Genomic DNA, 16,919 nt, shown 5'->3' on the forward strand with positions numbered 1-16,919 from the left:
GTGAGACGGGTGGGGCCGAGACCGGCAGAGCAGAGGGGGCGGGCATTGGCATTTGGATCCATCTGAAGGTAGATTTGAAGGCCGATTGGAATTGAGGTGAGAGAGACAGAGGTAGCAAGAATGAATCCAGTATTTCTAACCTGAGTGACTGGGAGGGACACAGTTGTCATTGATGAGAAGCAGAGGATATTTGGAGCGGGCGGGGAATCAGGAGTTAGTTTTGGACATGAGGTGAGTTTGGGGTATTTATTAGACATTTAGACTCTCCTTGGGCTTCCCTGGTGGCTGAGTGTTAAAGAATCCACCTGCCAGTGCAGAAGATACCGGTTTGATCCCTGGGTTGGAAAGATCCCCTGGAGGAGGAAATGGCAACCCACTCTAGTATTCTTGCCTGGGAAATCCCAAGGACAGAGAAGCCTGGTGGGCTAGTCTGTGGGGTCGCAAGAGAGTCTGACATGACTTAGCGACTAAACAACAGGAAGATTCTCCTTAATGTGGTAACTCCTTTATCCAGCGAACAAACGCAAGTTGATGTGAGCCGGGAGGGGCCTGGTACTGAGCGTGGGAACTGGAAGGCACCTGGTGGCCAAGTATGGCCACCCAGAGCAGGGCAATAGCTCCCTGATGATTTGGCAAACCCAGCATTCATCTGGCTGGGTTCAGATTCCAGCTCTGCCAACAAACTCGCTGGAAGAAGTCCCCCAAGCCTCTCATCCGGTCCTTCAGCATTGGCCCAAGCCAGAGGACAAGGCGTCTGGATGACAAGGCCATGAGGGTCAGCCTCCTGAACACAGAGAGGGCTGGGGAATAGATCGGGGGCAGGGAGCAAGTCAGTGGAAAATAGTGCCTCCCCCAACCCATACCATGGGATAGATGCCTGTGGTGGTGGGGTAGCAATCCCCAGACTGACATGTTTTTCCTTTAATTCAGCCACGGGCAGGTCATTGAGTTTGCAGATGATAAAAGTGCATTTGGTCTGTCCCCGCTGATGGACCCTGTCCCAGAGGGTATTTCTTCAGCTGCAGGCATCATCCCAGTGCTAGCTGGGAAACTCCCAGAGCCCGGTCTTGGCCCCCGCTCTGTAGGGACTGTGCCTGGGACAGTGGTTTCATTGTTGTGCGATGGGCCCCTTGGTCCTGTGTGGGCTGGTTTCTGACTCATCCCTCTTGGTCGTCGGGCTCCAGCTGCTCAGAGGTCTCCTGTGTCTCCCCAGGGAGCATGAGGGTCCTTCAGGATCCCACCTGCTTCTCGGACTACATCAGCAACTCCACCTGTGAGTGGGAGATGGCCGGACCCACCAACTGCAGAGCCGAGCTCCACCTGTCCTACCAGCTGAATTTTTACTACTCTGAGTAAGCCTGGGCTGGAGCTGGGCATTGGGGAGGGTTTGCCTTGGATTTCATCTGGCCTAGGTGGTGCCCTGGAATGCACGTGCTAAATTCAGCTCTTGGGGGCTTGACTGGGCACCGTAGAGATGAGGTGCCCTGGGGTGCAGGGTAAGAGGCAATGAGTGCATTGTGGTGCTCCAGGCTCAGTGTCACCAAGGCACCTGGCAGGTGGATGTGGTGGAATTCTGGAGTAGATCAGAGGTTATCAAACATTTTTGTCTCAGGATTCTCTTGAACGCTTAAGAATTAGCGAGGACCCTAAAAGCTTTAGTCTGACATCAGCTGTTGTTGCTATTCAGTCACTAAGTCATGTCTGACACCTTGCGACCCCCATGGACTGCAGCACGTCAGGCCTCCCTGTCCTTCATTATCTCCCAGAGTTTGCTCAAACTCATGTCCATTGAGTCAGTGATGCCATCCAACCATCTCATCCTCTGTCACCCCCTTCTCTTCCTGCCCTCAGGAAGAGAGCCAGCATCAGGATCTTTTCCACTGAGTTGGCCCTTTGTATCATGTGGCCAAAGTATTGGAGCTTCAGCTTCATCATCAGTCCTTCCAATAGATATAGCCTGGGTAACTTACATCTATTGATATTTTCTGTATCAGAAATTAAAACAGAAAATTTAAATCACAAGAGCCAACAAGTTCACATTCAACAGGCTGTCGGAGCAACAACATGGCCACAGATCATGTGGCCTCTGGAAAATTCCACCCTAAGCTTGTGAGAGAAAAACAGTGGAAATGACGGCTGATGTAAGAGTATCACTATGAAAACTGTTAGACCCAGTGGAACCCCAGACCACACTTTGAGAACTTCCAGGCTAGACCATTGTTTAGGGGTGCAATGTAGTGATAGAGCTCACTGCAATGATTGGTGGACCATGGAACTTGGAATGTTTTTCCAGTTCACTGGTTCACTGGGATATCCCATGGTACACAGGGCTAGCTGTTGTTGCACGTGGTACCCAGGACATGACCTAGTACACAAGACATACAGTTATGGAGCACAATGGGATATACAGCATACCCTATGTGGGCTACTGAGTACACCCAATGTGGCTCCCCAATTTGGGCTACCGACTGTGCTTCTGTATGCACATTGGCTTAGACTGGGGATCTGCAAACTGCCCCATGGGTCACATCTGGCCCACCACCCATGTTTTTTAAATAAAGTTTTACTGACACACATCCATGCCCATTTGTTTATGTATTGTCTATGGCTGGGGCTTTTTTGTGCTGTATCAGCAGAGTTGTATAGTTAGGACAGAAAGGGTATGTCCCGCAAAGCCACAAATATTTAGTATCTGGTCCAGTACAGAAAACATTTGCCAGCTGCTGGACTAGCCCATGAGATGTGGGGTTGGCTATTTTGGGTGACACGTTAGGATTAGGCTGTGGGGCACAGGGCACCGTGCCCAGGCTAGACTGTGCAACCGGAGAGGCGCTAGGACACACACATGTCGTTACAAATTCTTTCATGCCATGGGTTCTTCCCCTTCACTGGCTTTCAGGGTCCAAGCCTGGGGACAGGGGTGGATAAAAGTCCACGGTGGATGTGATGAGGAGCTGTGGGCAGCAGGGAGGTGGTCCCAGGCCATTGTCCCCACCACACCCCAGCTACTGTGATCCCAGGTCCCCAGATCTGGTCCTTGAGGCAGGGTGACCAGGAAGCTGGAACGGCCTGTGGTTTCTTGAGGCATGTCCCAGGGACGCCGGTGAGTCACATGCCCAGCCTAATGCAACATCTGTGTTTGCAGAAACCACACATGTGTCCCCGAGAACAGAGCAGGTGTGGGGGGCACAGTGTGCATATGCCATATGCTGACAGAGAACCCAGTCAGACAAGACATGTACCAGCTGGACCTGTGGGCAGGGAAGCAGCTACTGTGGAACAGCTCCTTCAAGCCCAGCGAGCACGGTGAGTGGGGTCGGGCGGGGCGCGGGGCGGAGGGGCGGGGCGGGGCGGGGCGGGGCGGGGCTGCAGGTATTCCTGCAGTGTGCTGGGCAGGCTTCATTCCGGGGAAAGGGCCATCCAAGCAGCCTCCTAGCTTTTCTCAAACCCGAAGGGGTTCGTGCCCCTTTCTTGGCCTCAGTCTTCCCATCTATGAAATGGAGTTGGGCTCAAGAGGACATCAGGCCCCGTTGAGTTCAGATATTTCAACCTTCAGAATTTAAGTGCCCAGATCAACGTGTTGAATGAGGTATGTTTGGTGGAAGGCATGCTTGCTGCAGGTCAGAAACTGAATTGGGAACCATCCTTCCACCCTCTGTTGACTATTCAGCTGCTGCTGCTTTAGACAGTGTAGACCATGGGAGGCTGCCCTTATCCTGATACCCAGAGGTCCCACAGGAATCCCTGGAGAGCATGCTGGAGTGTAGTAACAGGAGTTTAAAACACCATTTATTCCTGTGTGACCTTGGGCAAGCCGTGTTACCTCTCTGAGCCTTGGTTTCTCAAAGACTGTTATTACCCCTATTTTGCAATTGAGAAGAAAAAAAGTACATAGTTCAGAGAAGGCAAGTAACCTGCCTAAGGTCACACAGCTATTAAATGGTAGAGGCAGTATTCTCACAGAGCACACAGTCTTCGCCACTACATCAGCAATTCCTGAAGGGATTTCTCATATCCAGGGTGGGGTGGGAGTGATTTAAATTGACCTATGAATGAATCTGTCAATTAAAATAATTTTTACACATGCATATTGATTTTAGGGGCTTCTCTGATAGCTCAGTTGGTTAAGAATCCACCTGCAATGCAGGAGATCCCAGTTCAACTTCTGGGTCAGGAAGATCCACTGGAGAAGGGATAGGCTACCCACTCTAGTATTCTTGGGCTTCGCTTGTGGCTCAGCTGGTAAAGAATCCACCTGTAATGTGAGAGACCTGGGTTTGATCCCTGGGTTGGGAAGATCCCCTGGAGAAGGGAAAGACTACCCACTCCAATATTCTGGCCTGGAGAATTCCATGGACTGTTATAGTCCATGGGGTCGAAATGAGTTGGACACGACTGAGCGAGTTTTAATGCTCATTATGTACCTGTGATCTCGTGGGTATGATCATTTTAAGAGATGAGGTTTTAAAACACATGAATCAAAATAAAGAAAAATCCTTAGTAAATAATACAGTACACAGATGTGGCCAGAAGTATGAAGGATCAAAGTGGAAAAGCCAGAATTCAGGTTACTTGGCTTATCCATTTTGCATTCACTGTGAAAAGGTAGTTAATTACCACTGAAGCGCTCAGTAGACTTCCCTGGTGGCTCAGTGGTAAAGAACCCGCCTGCCAGTACAGGAAGCTCAGGTTCGATCCCCGGGTAGGGAAGATATTCTGGAGAAGGCAATGGCAACTCACTTCAGTATTCTTGCCTGGGAAATCCCATGAACAGTGGAGCCTGGTGGGCTACAGTCCATGGGGGGTGGCAAAAAGAGTCTGACATGACTTAACACCTAAACAAGAAGAACAATCAGTGCTCAGTAGGGTTTTAGCAACATGAGAATCGGGTATATGGTTGTAATTCTCTGTTATGACTAAATCGATGTGGTTTCCCATTGATGTGCTGCGGGGGTGGTGGTGACTGAGAACCTAAACTGTCTACATGCCTACATGGGCCCACCTCCTCCCGTCACCCCAGCCAGCCTCTCACCAGCCACTCCTTCTCCACAGTGAAACCACCGGCCCCCAGAAACCTCACGGTTCACGCCGACATCTCCCACACGTGGCTGCTGACGTGGAACAACCCGTACCCTTCTGATAACCTCCTGTACTCCGAGCTCACCTACCTGGTCAACATCTCAAATGAAAATGACCCCACGGATGTGAGTGGGTGCCCCTCGGGGTTTCTCTGTGACCACTTGGTACTCGGGTGGGTAGAGACTCAGACTCTGGGGTGTGAGATGGGGAGAGCAACCCCCACCTGGACGTGGCTGGTCATGGCTCTGTTCAGGGACCAGTCTTTCCACCTCTCCAGGCCCCTGGTTCCCAGTGTGCAGACAGGGAGTTTATTTTCAGACGTGGCTTCTCATCTATAAAGGAAGAACTGTGGACCCCATCTGTTTCCCAGGGGTGGGGCACGTGAGATTTTAGGCGATACCTCTGCTGCTGCTGCTAAGTCGATTCAGTCATGTCCGACTCTGTGCGACCCCATAGATGGCAGCCCACCAGGCTCCGCCGTCCCTGGGATTCTCCAGGCAGGAACACTGGAGTGGGTTGCCATTTCCTTCTCCAACGCATGAAAGTGAAAAGTGAAAGTGAACTCGCTCAGTCGTGTCCGACTCTTCTCGATACCTCTAAACACACTTAAATGACTGAATCTCAGGGCGAGATGGTCACTCCCTCCTGACACTGACTATCAAGAGTCGCTTCTCAGCTGAGCTTTTTTTTTTAAGAAGATTTATTTACTTATTTATTTGACATTTGAACTAAATCTGTACTTTAGTTAATAATGCTGTATCACATGTTAATTTCCTGCTTTTTTTTTAACAACATAGTATTTAAATCCTCAGAATTGGATTAGAAGTTTCAAGCCTCATTCAAATACTTTTTTAAAGCACTATGAATAATAAACTTTCTAGACTTTTATCAGTAGTACTAGATACCAAAATACATGGAACTATTATCAAAGTTTTGAATGAATATAAATTAGAAATTTGTCACCTGAGCTTCTTTGTAACAGAGAGAAGGGCCTGCAGGCTCAGAGCCTTCCCTCAGAAAACATGTACAGCCATAATCTAATGCCTTTGCATGGTTTGGATTGCATTTACTTTATGAGATGTCCATGGCATCTTGATACTTGCCCCCAGTCACAGCAGTGGCAGAGGGGTTCTGTTTTATTTGATTTTTTTTTATTTGTGATGTTCCTTTTTAAATGAATGTATTTGGAACCAGAGGTCAAATGGCCAACATCTGTTGGATCATCGAAAAAGCAAGAGAGTTCCAGCAAAACATCTCCTTCTGATGTACTGACTACACCAAAGCCTTTGACTATGTGGATCACGACAAACTGTGGAAAGTTCTTCAAGAGATGAGAATACCAGACCACCTGACCTGCTTCCTGAGATATCTGTATGCAGGTCAGGAAGCAATAGTTAGAACTGGACATGGAACAACAAACTGGTTCCAAATCAGGAAAGGAGTACATCAAGGCTGTATATTGTCACCCTGCTTATTTAACTTATATGCAGAGTACACCATGCGAAATGCTGGGCTGGATGAAGCACGAGTTGGAATTCAGATTGCTGGGAGAAATATCAATAACCTCAGGTATGCAGATGACACCACCCTTATGGCAGAAAGCAAAGAAGAACTAAAGAGTCTCTTGATGAAAGTGAAAGAGGAGAGTGAAAAATTTGGCTTAAAACTCAACATTCAGAAAACTAAGATCATGGCATCCAGTACCATCACTTTATGGCAAATAGATGGGGAAACAATGGAAACAGTGAGAGACTTTATTTTCTTGGGCTCCAAAATCACTGCAGATGGTGACTGCAGCCATGAAATAAAAAGACACTTGCTCCTTGACAGAAAAGCTATGACCAACCTAGACAGCATATTAAAAAGCAGAGACATTACTTTGCCAACAAAGGTCTGCCTAGTCAAAACTATGGTTTTTCCAGTAATCATGTATGGATGTGAGAGTTGGAATATAAAGAAAGCTGAGTGCCAAAGAATTGATGCTTTTGAACTGTGGTGTTGGAGACAACTCTTGAGAGTCTCTTGGACTGCAAGGAGATCCAACCAGTCCATCCTAAAGGAAATCAGTCCTGAATATTCATCAGAAGGACTAATGCTGAAGCTGAAACTCCAACACTTTGGCCAACTGATATGAAGAACTGACTCATTTGAAAAGACCCTGATGCTGGGAAAGATTGAAGGCGGGAAGAGAAGGGGATGACAGAGGATGAGATGGTTGGATGGCATCACCGAATCAATGGACATGAGTTTGGGTAAACTCTGAGAGTTGGTGATGGACAGGGAAGCCTGGCCTGCTGCAGTCCATGGGGTCGCAAAGAGTCAGACACAACTGAGCGACTGAACTGAACTGAACTGAACTGACTGACGTTCTGGGGCTTCCCAGGTGGCACTCGTGATAAAGAACCTGCCTGCCAATGCAGGAGACAGAAGAGACGTGGATTCAAGCCCTAGGTGGCGAAGATCCCCTGGAGGAGGGCACGGCAACCCACTCCAGCATTCTCGTTTGGAGAATCCCATGGACAGAGGAGCCTTATGGGCTACAGTCCACAGGGTCACAAAGAGTTGGACAAGACTGAAGCGACTTTGCACGCACAGCACACATTGACGTTTTTAAAACAGGGAGAGTTGATATGTAAGAAACCATCGAATAATCTCAGGGCTATACAATGGATGGCTGAGCCCCCCTCTATTTTAGGTGCAGGTGGGTGGAGGCCATTGTCAGCCACTCACGTTCTCGCCTCAGATACTCACATTGGAGGGACAACATCTGAACGCCAGAGGCCCTGGCGCCCCGTGGAGCCAGGTTCCAATACCTTCCCTGCCACTTGCTGCATGATCTTGAGTTTCTTGCTCACCCTCCTCTTGCCTCGGTTTCCCCATCTGTAACTTGGCGCTAACAAGAGTGCCCAACCCCGCAGGGCTGTGGAGAGCACAAAGTGGGTGACACAGACAGGCGCCCCTGGCTGGCATGACAACGTCATAAACGTCATCTTCCTTTTCCCCTGAGAGCCTCGGGCCTCAGAATCCCACCCATCTCGTCCTCCTGGACCCTGGCCGGTAACTATCGAGAGTCTGCTGGGGACCATGCCTCGTGTCCTGGAAGCCAGGCCGGCCTGACCTTATCTGCCGCGGAGAGGCCCCAGACGTCTTAAGCTGCCACATCAGCTCTGTTCCTGCTTCCTCTCTTTCTGGCCAAGCCGGGGAGGTGGTGGGTGTTGATTACATCTCTCAGGTGTGGTTTCCCTCCTTGGCACTGGGCCAGGATGTGGGGCAGGAACAGGAAGGGTAGCGGGCTCATACTGGAGAGGCTCAGAGCAGTTGGGAAGAGGGGGCTGACATAGATGCCAAAGAAGGAGGCAGTTTGGTCAGTAAATCGCCTTCCAATTCCTGGAACTGTGCAGGCTTAGCTCAGGGAATGGGCTGGAGGGGAGAAAAGGGTACCACCTATGGGGTCCAAAGGAAGGTCATGTGTTTGCTCATCATGGTTGGATCCAGGATCCTGGAGTCTCCATCGTTTGGTCCTGCCTTATTCTGTGTTGGCTTCATTTTTTTTTGTCGTTTTTTTTTTAATTTATGGCTGCGCTGGGTCTTTGTCGCTGCAGGCGGGCCTTCTCTAGTTGCGGCGAGTAGGGGCTACTCTGGAGCTGCGGTGCTCGAGTTTCTCAGTGCAATAGCTTCTCTTGTTGCAGAGCACAGGCTGCAGGCACGTGGGCTTCAGTAGTTGCGGCGTTTGGGCTCCGTAGTTGTGGCTCGAAGGCTCTAGAGCACAGGCTCAGTAGTTGTGGTGCCTAGGCTTAGTTGCTTCACAGGCATGTGGGATCTTCCCAGACCAGGGACTGAATCCATGTCCTCTGCCCTGACAGGCTAATTCTTTACCACTGAGCCACCAGGGAAGCCCTGGCTTCTTTTTTTTTTCCTTTAATAATTTCATTTATTTATTGTTTTTGGCTGTGCTGCGTCTTCATTCCTGCCCAGGCTTTCTCTGGTTGTGGGGAGCGGGGGCTATTTTCTAGTTGTAGCGCCCAGGCTTCGCATTGCGGTGGCCTCTCGTTTCAGAACACAGGCTCTAGGACTCTCAGGCCTTAGTACTTGTGGCTTCCCAGGCTCTAGAGCACAGGCTCAGTAGTTGTTGCCCATGGGCTTAATTGCTCTGCAGCACGTGGGATCTTCCCAGATCAGGGATCGAACCCATGTCTCCTGCATTGGCAGACAAATTCCTTACCACTGAGCCACCAGGGAAGCCCTTGGCCTCATTTTTAAGCAGGCTCTTTGCTCACATAGAGGCCAATATGCCCAATAGAAGCTCCGGCCTTAAATCCACGGTGGGAAAAGTTCTTCCCTCCAGATAGCCTCAGTAAAAGTCCTGGGACCAGTGATCAGATACCTGCCTGGGACCACATGCCAGTCTCTGAACCTGTCACAGGCTGTAGGCAGGAGGGGGATGCTGAGGCTGTGTTCACACTGGCCAGGGGAGGATTACATTACCCCCTCTGGAGCGGGTCCGGTCAACCCCGCCCAGACCAGATGGGCCGAGAATGAGGGAGGGGTGGCTCCTCAAAGGAAGTTCTGAGGAACAGGGAACAGAGACTGGGCTGGCTGAAATGCAGCTGGGTTTGGGACCTGGCACCAGACTCCAGCCAGTGGACAGAATCGGTCAGTGTGCCTGGGCTGTGGCTTAGTGGTCATGTAGGTGCTCAGGGTTGCCCCAGGCCTCAGAATTCCATTTCCAGCTTCTTTTTTTGATGGAGCAGAAGCTAATGAGACATCTTCCCCCAGCTTTCTCTTCCCAAGGACAAAACTGGGCTGGCAAGAATTCCCCTCATTAGTCATTGGCCAGAGATGGTCGCTTGCCCCTCTCTAACCAATCACAGGCTAGGGAATGAAATAGCCATGATTGGTTTGGACCAATGAGAATTAACCCTGGAACTGGAGACAGAGGCTTACCTACCCAGAGCTTTGAGTACTTGACCCCAGTGGTATGGATGCTGGGTGGGTGTCCAGCTGTGTTTGCTACAGTACTGCAGACACCAGCTGTGGCTCAGACTGGTGGGATCAATTCTCAAAATATTAGAAACTCACTGTGGAATTCGGGAGATGGAGCTACTCCTTATCCTGGATGATTTCTGGAAAAGATTCTGTAATGGAGTTTTGGCTTGGGCATTGAAGGATGTATAGGAGTTCTCTAGTGAGAGGATAGGCCAGGTAGAAGGCTTGGAGGTATGAAAATTCATGGCGTATCTGAGGATTATGGGGCTGTGGGAGTGTGTACAGTGAAAAGGCAGAAAATGAGGCCTCAAGCCTACTGAGGGCAGTGAATGCCGTGTTCGTGATCATTTCTTGAGTGCCTACTATGTGCCAAGCATGATGTGTATTGTGACTAATGGCTGGGAAAGCCCTGCAGGTGGAGAGGTGTTTGTTTCTCCCTTTAGTGATGAGGGCACTGAGGCTTGGAGAGGTGGAATGGCTCACCCAGAGTCCCAACATTGGAAATGGCCAAGCTGGCATTCGAAGCCAGGATTTAAACTCCAGAGTCTGTGCTCTTTTCCCCTCCCCTGGGATCTTTTGCCCAGAACAGCCTCCCGAACACCTGGCCCATTTGTTAAAAAAAAAACCAAATGTACCACAAGTAGTTCCTTGGAAGCTTGATTTCTTTTTTGTTTCTTAGAAAAATATTTCTCAATTCCCTGATCCTCTCTAGAGTGTATGATTCCTTCTGTGAACCAGCTCCAGCTGCTGCTTCCTGTTTATTGCAATTTAGAAAGAAAGGGACAGTAACAGTGAGAGTGCCCTTCTCTCCCTGCCCTGGGTCTCCTCCTGCCACCTCCACCCTGTACCAGCTGCCCTCCAGTTTCTCCAGCAGGCTGTTAAGACTTTGCTTCCTTTTTGTGTACAACCTCCGCTCGGCTCACTTTATACCAGACCGTGTGGCGCTAATGGTAAAGAACTCGCCTGCCAATGCAGGAGATGTAAGAGACACAGGTTCTATCCCTCGGTTGGGAGGATCCTCTGGAGGAGGGCATGGCAACCCACTCCAGTGTTCTTGCCTGGAGAATCCCATTGACAGAGGATCCTGGCAGGCTACAGTCCATAGGAGCTCAGAGAATTGGACACAACTGAGCAAGCAAACATTATAATATTACTGCAAAACACGACTGCTTGAAACAGCACATATTTATTGCCCCAGAGTTTCTGGGGGTGAGGAGCCTGGGCATGGCTTAGCTGGGTCTCTCAAGGGTGCACACACATGAGTTGGCAGGGGGATTCCTTCTGAGCTCCTGTGACGTGGGCAGCATTCAGTTTCTCATGGGCTTTGAACAGAAAGCCTCGGGTTCTTGCTGGCCTTTGGCAGGAGGCTGCCCTCAGTTCCTTCCCTGGTGACCTTTTCAAAGCCAGAGTCTCCTGGCAGGTTGGAGTTACAGTCTTCCATAATGGAATCGCATCCATGTGGTCCCTACATATTCATCACCTTTGCCATATTCTGTTGGTTCAGAATAAGTCATGTGCCCTCCATCCCCCGCCCCAGGCAAGGAGAGGAGAGGGGACCGAAGGACCCAAGGACGTGACATGAGGTGAGGCTCATGGGGCCATCTCAGAGCCTGTCTGCCACCATCACTAAGCCTTCTCCCTTTCTGTCTTTAACATCAAAGCCAACAGACAACACATGCTAGTCTTCATCCTGCCCTTTTCACTTAAGGGCAGATCTTGGAAGTTCTTTCTCATTGAGGGGCTTGGTTGGGCGGGACTGAGATGATGGGCCATTGATTCTGGGCTTGACTGGGGAGGCTCTAGAGTGGCCCTTGAAGGAGAGAGAGGCACGTGGCGACCCTGTCTGTGCTCAGAAAGATCACTCTTGTGCTCCCTGCATGCCTGGCCCAGCTTGAAGTACTGACCTGTATTAACCCACTTAATCCTCACAACAGCCCTGGGAGGACGGCACTTTTATTATCGCCATTTTGCAGAAGAAGACATCAAGGCCCAGAGAGGTTATGTCACTTATCCGAGGTCACACAGCCAGAAAGTAGCAGTAGGAACTCTTACCTTCATTTTACAGATGAGGCAACTAAAACTCAGAAGGGTTCATCAGCTTGCCTCAGTAACATCAAATGGCTAATCAATGTGGGGGTGTGGAGGGTAGGGAAAGAGTGGGTTCTGTGACCCATCTTGCTTGACTCTGGTCACTGTCGTGAAGCTGGCAGTGGCCTAGAGTTGGAGGAGTAACCAAATACCCAGGCTGGTGGCTCTTCAGCACTGTGGGGTCAGCGAAGGACAGCAGCCTGGGAGGGAGCTGGTTCTGCCCTCCCCCAAGCAGATGCACTGACAGCTCCCTTTCTCCCACCAGTTCAGAACCTATAACGTGACCTACATGGGGCCCACCCTGCGTGTCGCGGCCAGCACCCTGAGGTCTGGAGCTTCCTACAGCGCACGGGTGAAGGCCTGGGCTCAGAGCTACAACAGCAGCTGGAGCGCGTGGAGCCCCAGCACCAAGTGGCTTAACTGTGAGTACCCTCCCGGGAGTCCTGAGCAGTTAGCATCTCTCTCTGTCTCTGTTTTTTGGGGGGTTTCGTGAGTGTGTGTGTGTGGTTTTTCTTTTTTTTTTTTGGCCTTAACCTCGCGGCTTGCAGGATCTCAGTTTCCCCACCAGGGCCCAGTGATTGAATTAGAGTCAGTCTATGGAAAGCCTGGAACCCTAACCACTAGCAACCAGGGAATGCTCAGCAGTTAGCATCTCTGCTCCCCACTTGTATTCCGTGGCCACTTACCCCAGCCCAATATCTGGTTTCCATATCATAAGATGCCTCTAACTGCAATCACACAATTTCCAACTGGTGTGGTATACAGTCAGGGTGTGGGGTAGGTTACAGTAACAAACCCACAAATTCCACAGCTTAACACTATAGGAGTGGATTTCTCGCTCAGGTAACAGTTCAACATGAACTTTGCTGATCGCTAGCTGCTTTTCCTCCCTGTGGCTCCATCATTTTCTAGGACAAAGATTCTTAGCCTTTCTGCATCATGGACAGTCCAGCGAAGCCTGTGGACCTCATCTCAGTATTTTTTAGAGTATAGTGGATTCACAATATTATGTTAGTTTCAGGTGCACAGCAAAGTGATTAATTATACATACTCATCTATCTACTCTTTTTCAGGTTTTTTTTTCCCATATAGGTTATTAATGAGTACTGAGTATAGTTCCCTGTACTATATAGTATGTCCTTGTTGATTAATTCTTTTACTTAAAGTAGTGTGCATATGGCCAGTCCCAATCTCTCAGTTCATCCCTCCCCCCACACCCCTTTCCCCCTTGACAACCACAAGCCAGAATATTTTTAAATGTATGAAATAAAGTACAGAGGATTTCAATGGAAACCTAGTTGTATTGAAATGTGATTATAAAAAGATTTTAAAATATATTTGCTATCTAAGAATATAGGCTTCTTTAATAACACATTAAAAATAGGATCTAGTGGTAGTTCTCATAAGTATGGTCATTTCAAAGTAGATGAGCTTAAAGGATATTTCATGGTACTCCTGCCATCGGGTGATAAGAGAATACCTGTGGTTTCTGTTGGGGCCTGAGTGACTGATGCTGCTATTACTGTAGCTTGCTGTCTCCATTCCTAATGGGAGGAAACGCCAGGTTTCAGAAGTTTGTGAAGGCTTCCCTGGTGGTTCAGTGGTAAAGAATCTGCTTACCAATGCAGGAGACACAGGCTCAGTCCCTGATCTGGGAAGGTCCCACATGCCATGGAGCAGTTAAGCCCCTCCACCACAACTACTGAGCCTGAGCTCTACAGCCTAGGAGCCACAGCTACTGAAGTCTGCGTACCCTAGAGCCTGTGCCCCACAACGAGAGAAGCCACCACAGTGAGAAGCCCGTGCACTGCACCTAAAGAGTGGCTCCCACTCCCTGCCACTAGAGAAAAGCCTGTGCAGCAATGAAGACCCAGTACAGCCATAAATCAATCAATCAATAAAATTATATTAAAAGTTAGTGAAAATAAAGCTATCATTTCTTTCCCGTCAAAGCTCCCAGACCCCTAAATTCTAATGGCAACCATGTTGGAAGTCCCCAAGTGAAGAATCCCTGCTCTAGGGCCCTGCCATCATCTGAATCCAGCCAGCAGAAAGGGAATGAGAGTGGGGAGACCACAGCTGCTTCTTAAAAGCCTCAGCAAGAGGTGACACACATCACTTCCTCTCAAGTTCTATTGGTGGAACTGGTCACATGGCCACACATCGCTGCAAGGGGTTCTGGGAATTACAGTCCCTCATCTGGTACTCTGTTCCCCTAAACAACACTTTGTGACTTTTTCAGTAAAGATATTGAATTATCTCACATAAAATGAGGCCTTACAGGGGAATTCCCCAGCCGTCCAGGCATTACGATTCTGTGCTTCCACTGCTGAGGGCCCTTGTTCAATCTCTGGTCAGGGAACTAAGATCCCACAAGCTGCACTACGTGGCCAAAAGAAAGAAAAAAATAAAGAGGTTTAGCCAATGAATACTGCTGCTCGGTGACGTCACTCCAGAGTCTTGTCTTTCCCTCTGCCACCCCTAGCATGGTAGCATTTTGTCCTTATCTACTGTCACCTCATGGCCCCAGGCTGTCTGCTGCAAACACCCTCACATCCCAGGCCCAAAGGGAATGGAAGGCTGCCGCAAGGAGTACATCCCGTGCACCTTTTATCAGGAAGGTGCATGGGACTGGAAAAGTCCACAGGACTGGAAAAACCGTTCCAGTCCTGGTGGACTTCCCCTTGCATCTCATCAGCCAGGACTGTCACATGGCCTCTCCCAACTGCAAGGGAGGCAGGGAACTCAAATACCTGGAAAGGGGAGAAGTTTTGGCCCATGATTGGCCCAAACCTCAGGGTGGGCACATCACAGCCTGGCCAAGAAGAAGGGGAGACAGCTGTAGGGTGGGGGAGGCTGCCTGAGGCATCATCTGAACAGTGGGAGAAGGAAGGGCTGTTGTGAACGCTCACTGAAGGAAGAGTTCTTCAAAGTGCTAGGTATAATGGCAGGTACCCCACCCCAACCCATCACGCCCCTCTCAGCATCGCTCATCCTGTCCTGTCGACACCTCTTGACCGTCTGTGTCCAGCTCTGTGAGTGGTGCCTGCTCCGTGTCTGTCTCCATTGTCCAGCATAGCACCAGGCACATAGTAAGTGCTTGGGAAAGTTTTATCAAATGGATTTTCCCCTTTGACCTGGAGAAGGGAAGGGAAATAGATCGTGTGGGACAGATACTATGTGCTGGACGCTCATTCATTATTTCCACAAATATTTCTTGAGCTCCTACTACATATTAGACACTAGCCCAGTGCTAGATGCCGAGGGATCAGTGGTGAACAAAATAGACAAGAATCCCTGTTTCTGTGGAACTGACATTTTGGAAAGGGAGACAGTAAATAAACGAGTAAATAAAAATATAAATGAGATCTAGATCTAGTAAGTCCGAGAAGGAAATAAAGCAGGGAAAAGGGATGGGAGAAGGTAACATTAGAGAAGGGGTGAGGGAGAACTTTCTGGACCTGGCAGTGAACAAGGAGAGGGGTCCAGCTCTGTGAAAACTGCTTTGTTTCTGCAGGCCCTGCTTCACATGTATATTAAATCGTATAAGCCTCACAGCAATGAGTTAAGTAGTTATTAACCCCATTGTACAGATGAGGAAACTGAGGCACAGAGTGGGTGAGCCTCTTGTCCTGGGTTGCCAGCAAGTCTCTGACAGAGTCAGGCTTTGAACTGAAGGCATGGAACTCCAAGTCTCTGCACTTGACTTCAGTGCTTCAGGAAAGAGAGGCAAGTTCAGGCCCTGAGCTTTGGGAGAGCAGGGGACAGCGAGGAAGCCAGGGTGGCGGGGGCTCAGAGCGGGGAGTAGGAGCTGCCACGGCAGCCAGCGCACGCAGAGTCTTGGAGGGTCCCAGAGCCCCGGGCTCCTTCTCTGAGAGGTGGAGACCAGGCTGGATGTGGCGCACTGAAGGCTCACAGCTTCCCTCTGCTTCCAGACTACGAGGACACCTGGGAGCAGCGCCTCCAGCTGGGCGTCGGCATCTCGTGCGTCATCGTCCTGGCGGTGTGCGTGTCCTGCTACATCAGCATCATCAAGTGAGTCCCGGGCTCCAGCCGCCCCGGAGTGTGGAGTGGGCAGGAATCTCCCCTCTCACCTGACAGCTTGCAGCCCTGTTGCTCAATGACAGATACTTACTGAGGAGCTACGATGTGCAAGGCACTGAACGGACAGGGACCCTGTGTTCTTGGGGAGGCAGAAGATGCCAGGCCAGCAAGTAACCATGGCTGTTTCCCATAGTGACCCTTGCACTGAAGGAATCGGGCCAAGATGAGCTGGGGGACATTCCAGGGGTGCCAGGGCGGGTTCCTCTGAGGGGTGATGGCCTGACGGTGGGATGGAGCTGGCCGGGGACAGGGCCTTCCTTTGGCAGAAGGGAGATGGATCGTACCCAGGGTACGCCCCAAACATTTGATGGCAGGTGGTAATAGACAGGAATTCTAGACGATTTCCCTGCAGAATCAGGAGACCTGGGTTCGGATCCTGGCCTTGGCACTTGGTAACTGTATGACCAAGTTTCTGAACCTCTGTTTAGCCTTGGGTCCCTATTTCATCAGTCCCAAGAGTCCTAAGGGAGTCCCGGAGCTCTGGGTGCAAGGAGCCTTGTCTCCAGTGAGCATGAGCCCTAGGAATGTGGAGTCTCAGAGCCTCAGTCCCCCCACCTCTGAAATGGGACTAATGGGCCTAACCTGACCACATAAGGAAGGGCGATGGTGGAGGGCTGATGGTGAGTGAGTATCCGCAGTCTGCCAGGCGCACAGTAGGTGTG

General features: G+C 50.1%; 1 protein-coding gene across 9 annotated transcripts in view; it reads left to right on the top strand.

Annotated features, from left to right (window-relative positions):
* IL4R (interleukin 4 receptor) overlaps positions 1–16,919 on the top strand; it is a 50,049-nt gene that overhangs the window by 27,192 nt on the left and 5,938 nt on the right. For 8 of the 9 annotated variants that reach the window (XM_070779843.1, XM_019987811.2, XM_070779841.1 and 5 more), the window contains 6 exons: positions 1,214–1,352; positions 3,146–3,306; positions 5,053–5,204; positions 7,775–7,882; positions 12,419–12,575; positions 16,089–16,188. In XM_070779843.1, coding sequence (XP_070635944.1) covers positions 1,214–1,352; positions 3,146–3,306; positions 5,053–5,204; positions 7,775–7,882; positions 12,419–12,575; positions 16,089–16,188 — 817 coding nt within the window. The remainder of the gene's footprint in view (positions 1–1,213; positions 1,353–3,145; positions 3,307–5,052; positions 5,205–7,774; positions 7,883–12,418; positions 12,576–16,088; positions 16,189–16,919) is intronic. The other variant, XM_070779844.1, reaches the window with a different exon arrangement.

This window comes from Bos indicus, chromosome 25 (assembly GCF_029378745.1).
Source record: "Bos indicus isolate NIAB-ARS_2022 breed Sahiwal x Tharparkar chromosome 25, NIAB-ARS_B.indTharparkar_mat_pri_1.0, whole genome shotgun sequence".
Classification (NCBI taxonomy): Eukaryota; Metazoa; Chordata; class Mammalia; order Artiodactyla; family Bovidae; genus Bos; species Bos indicus.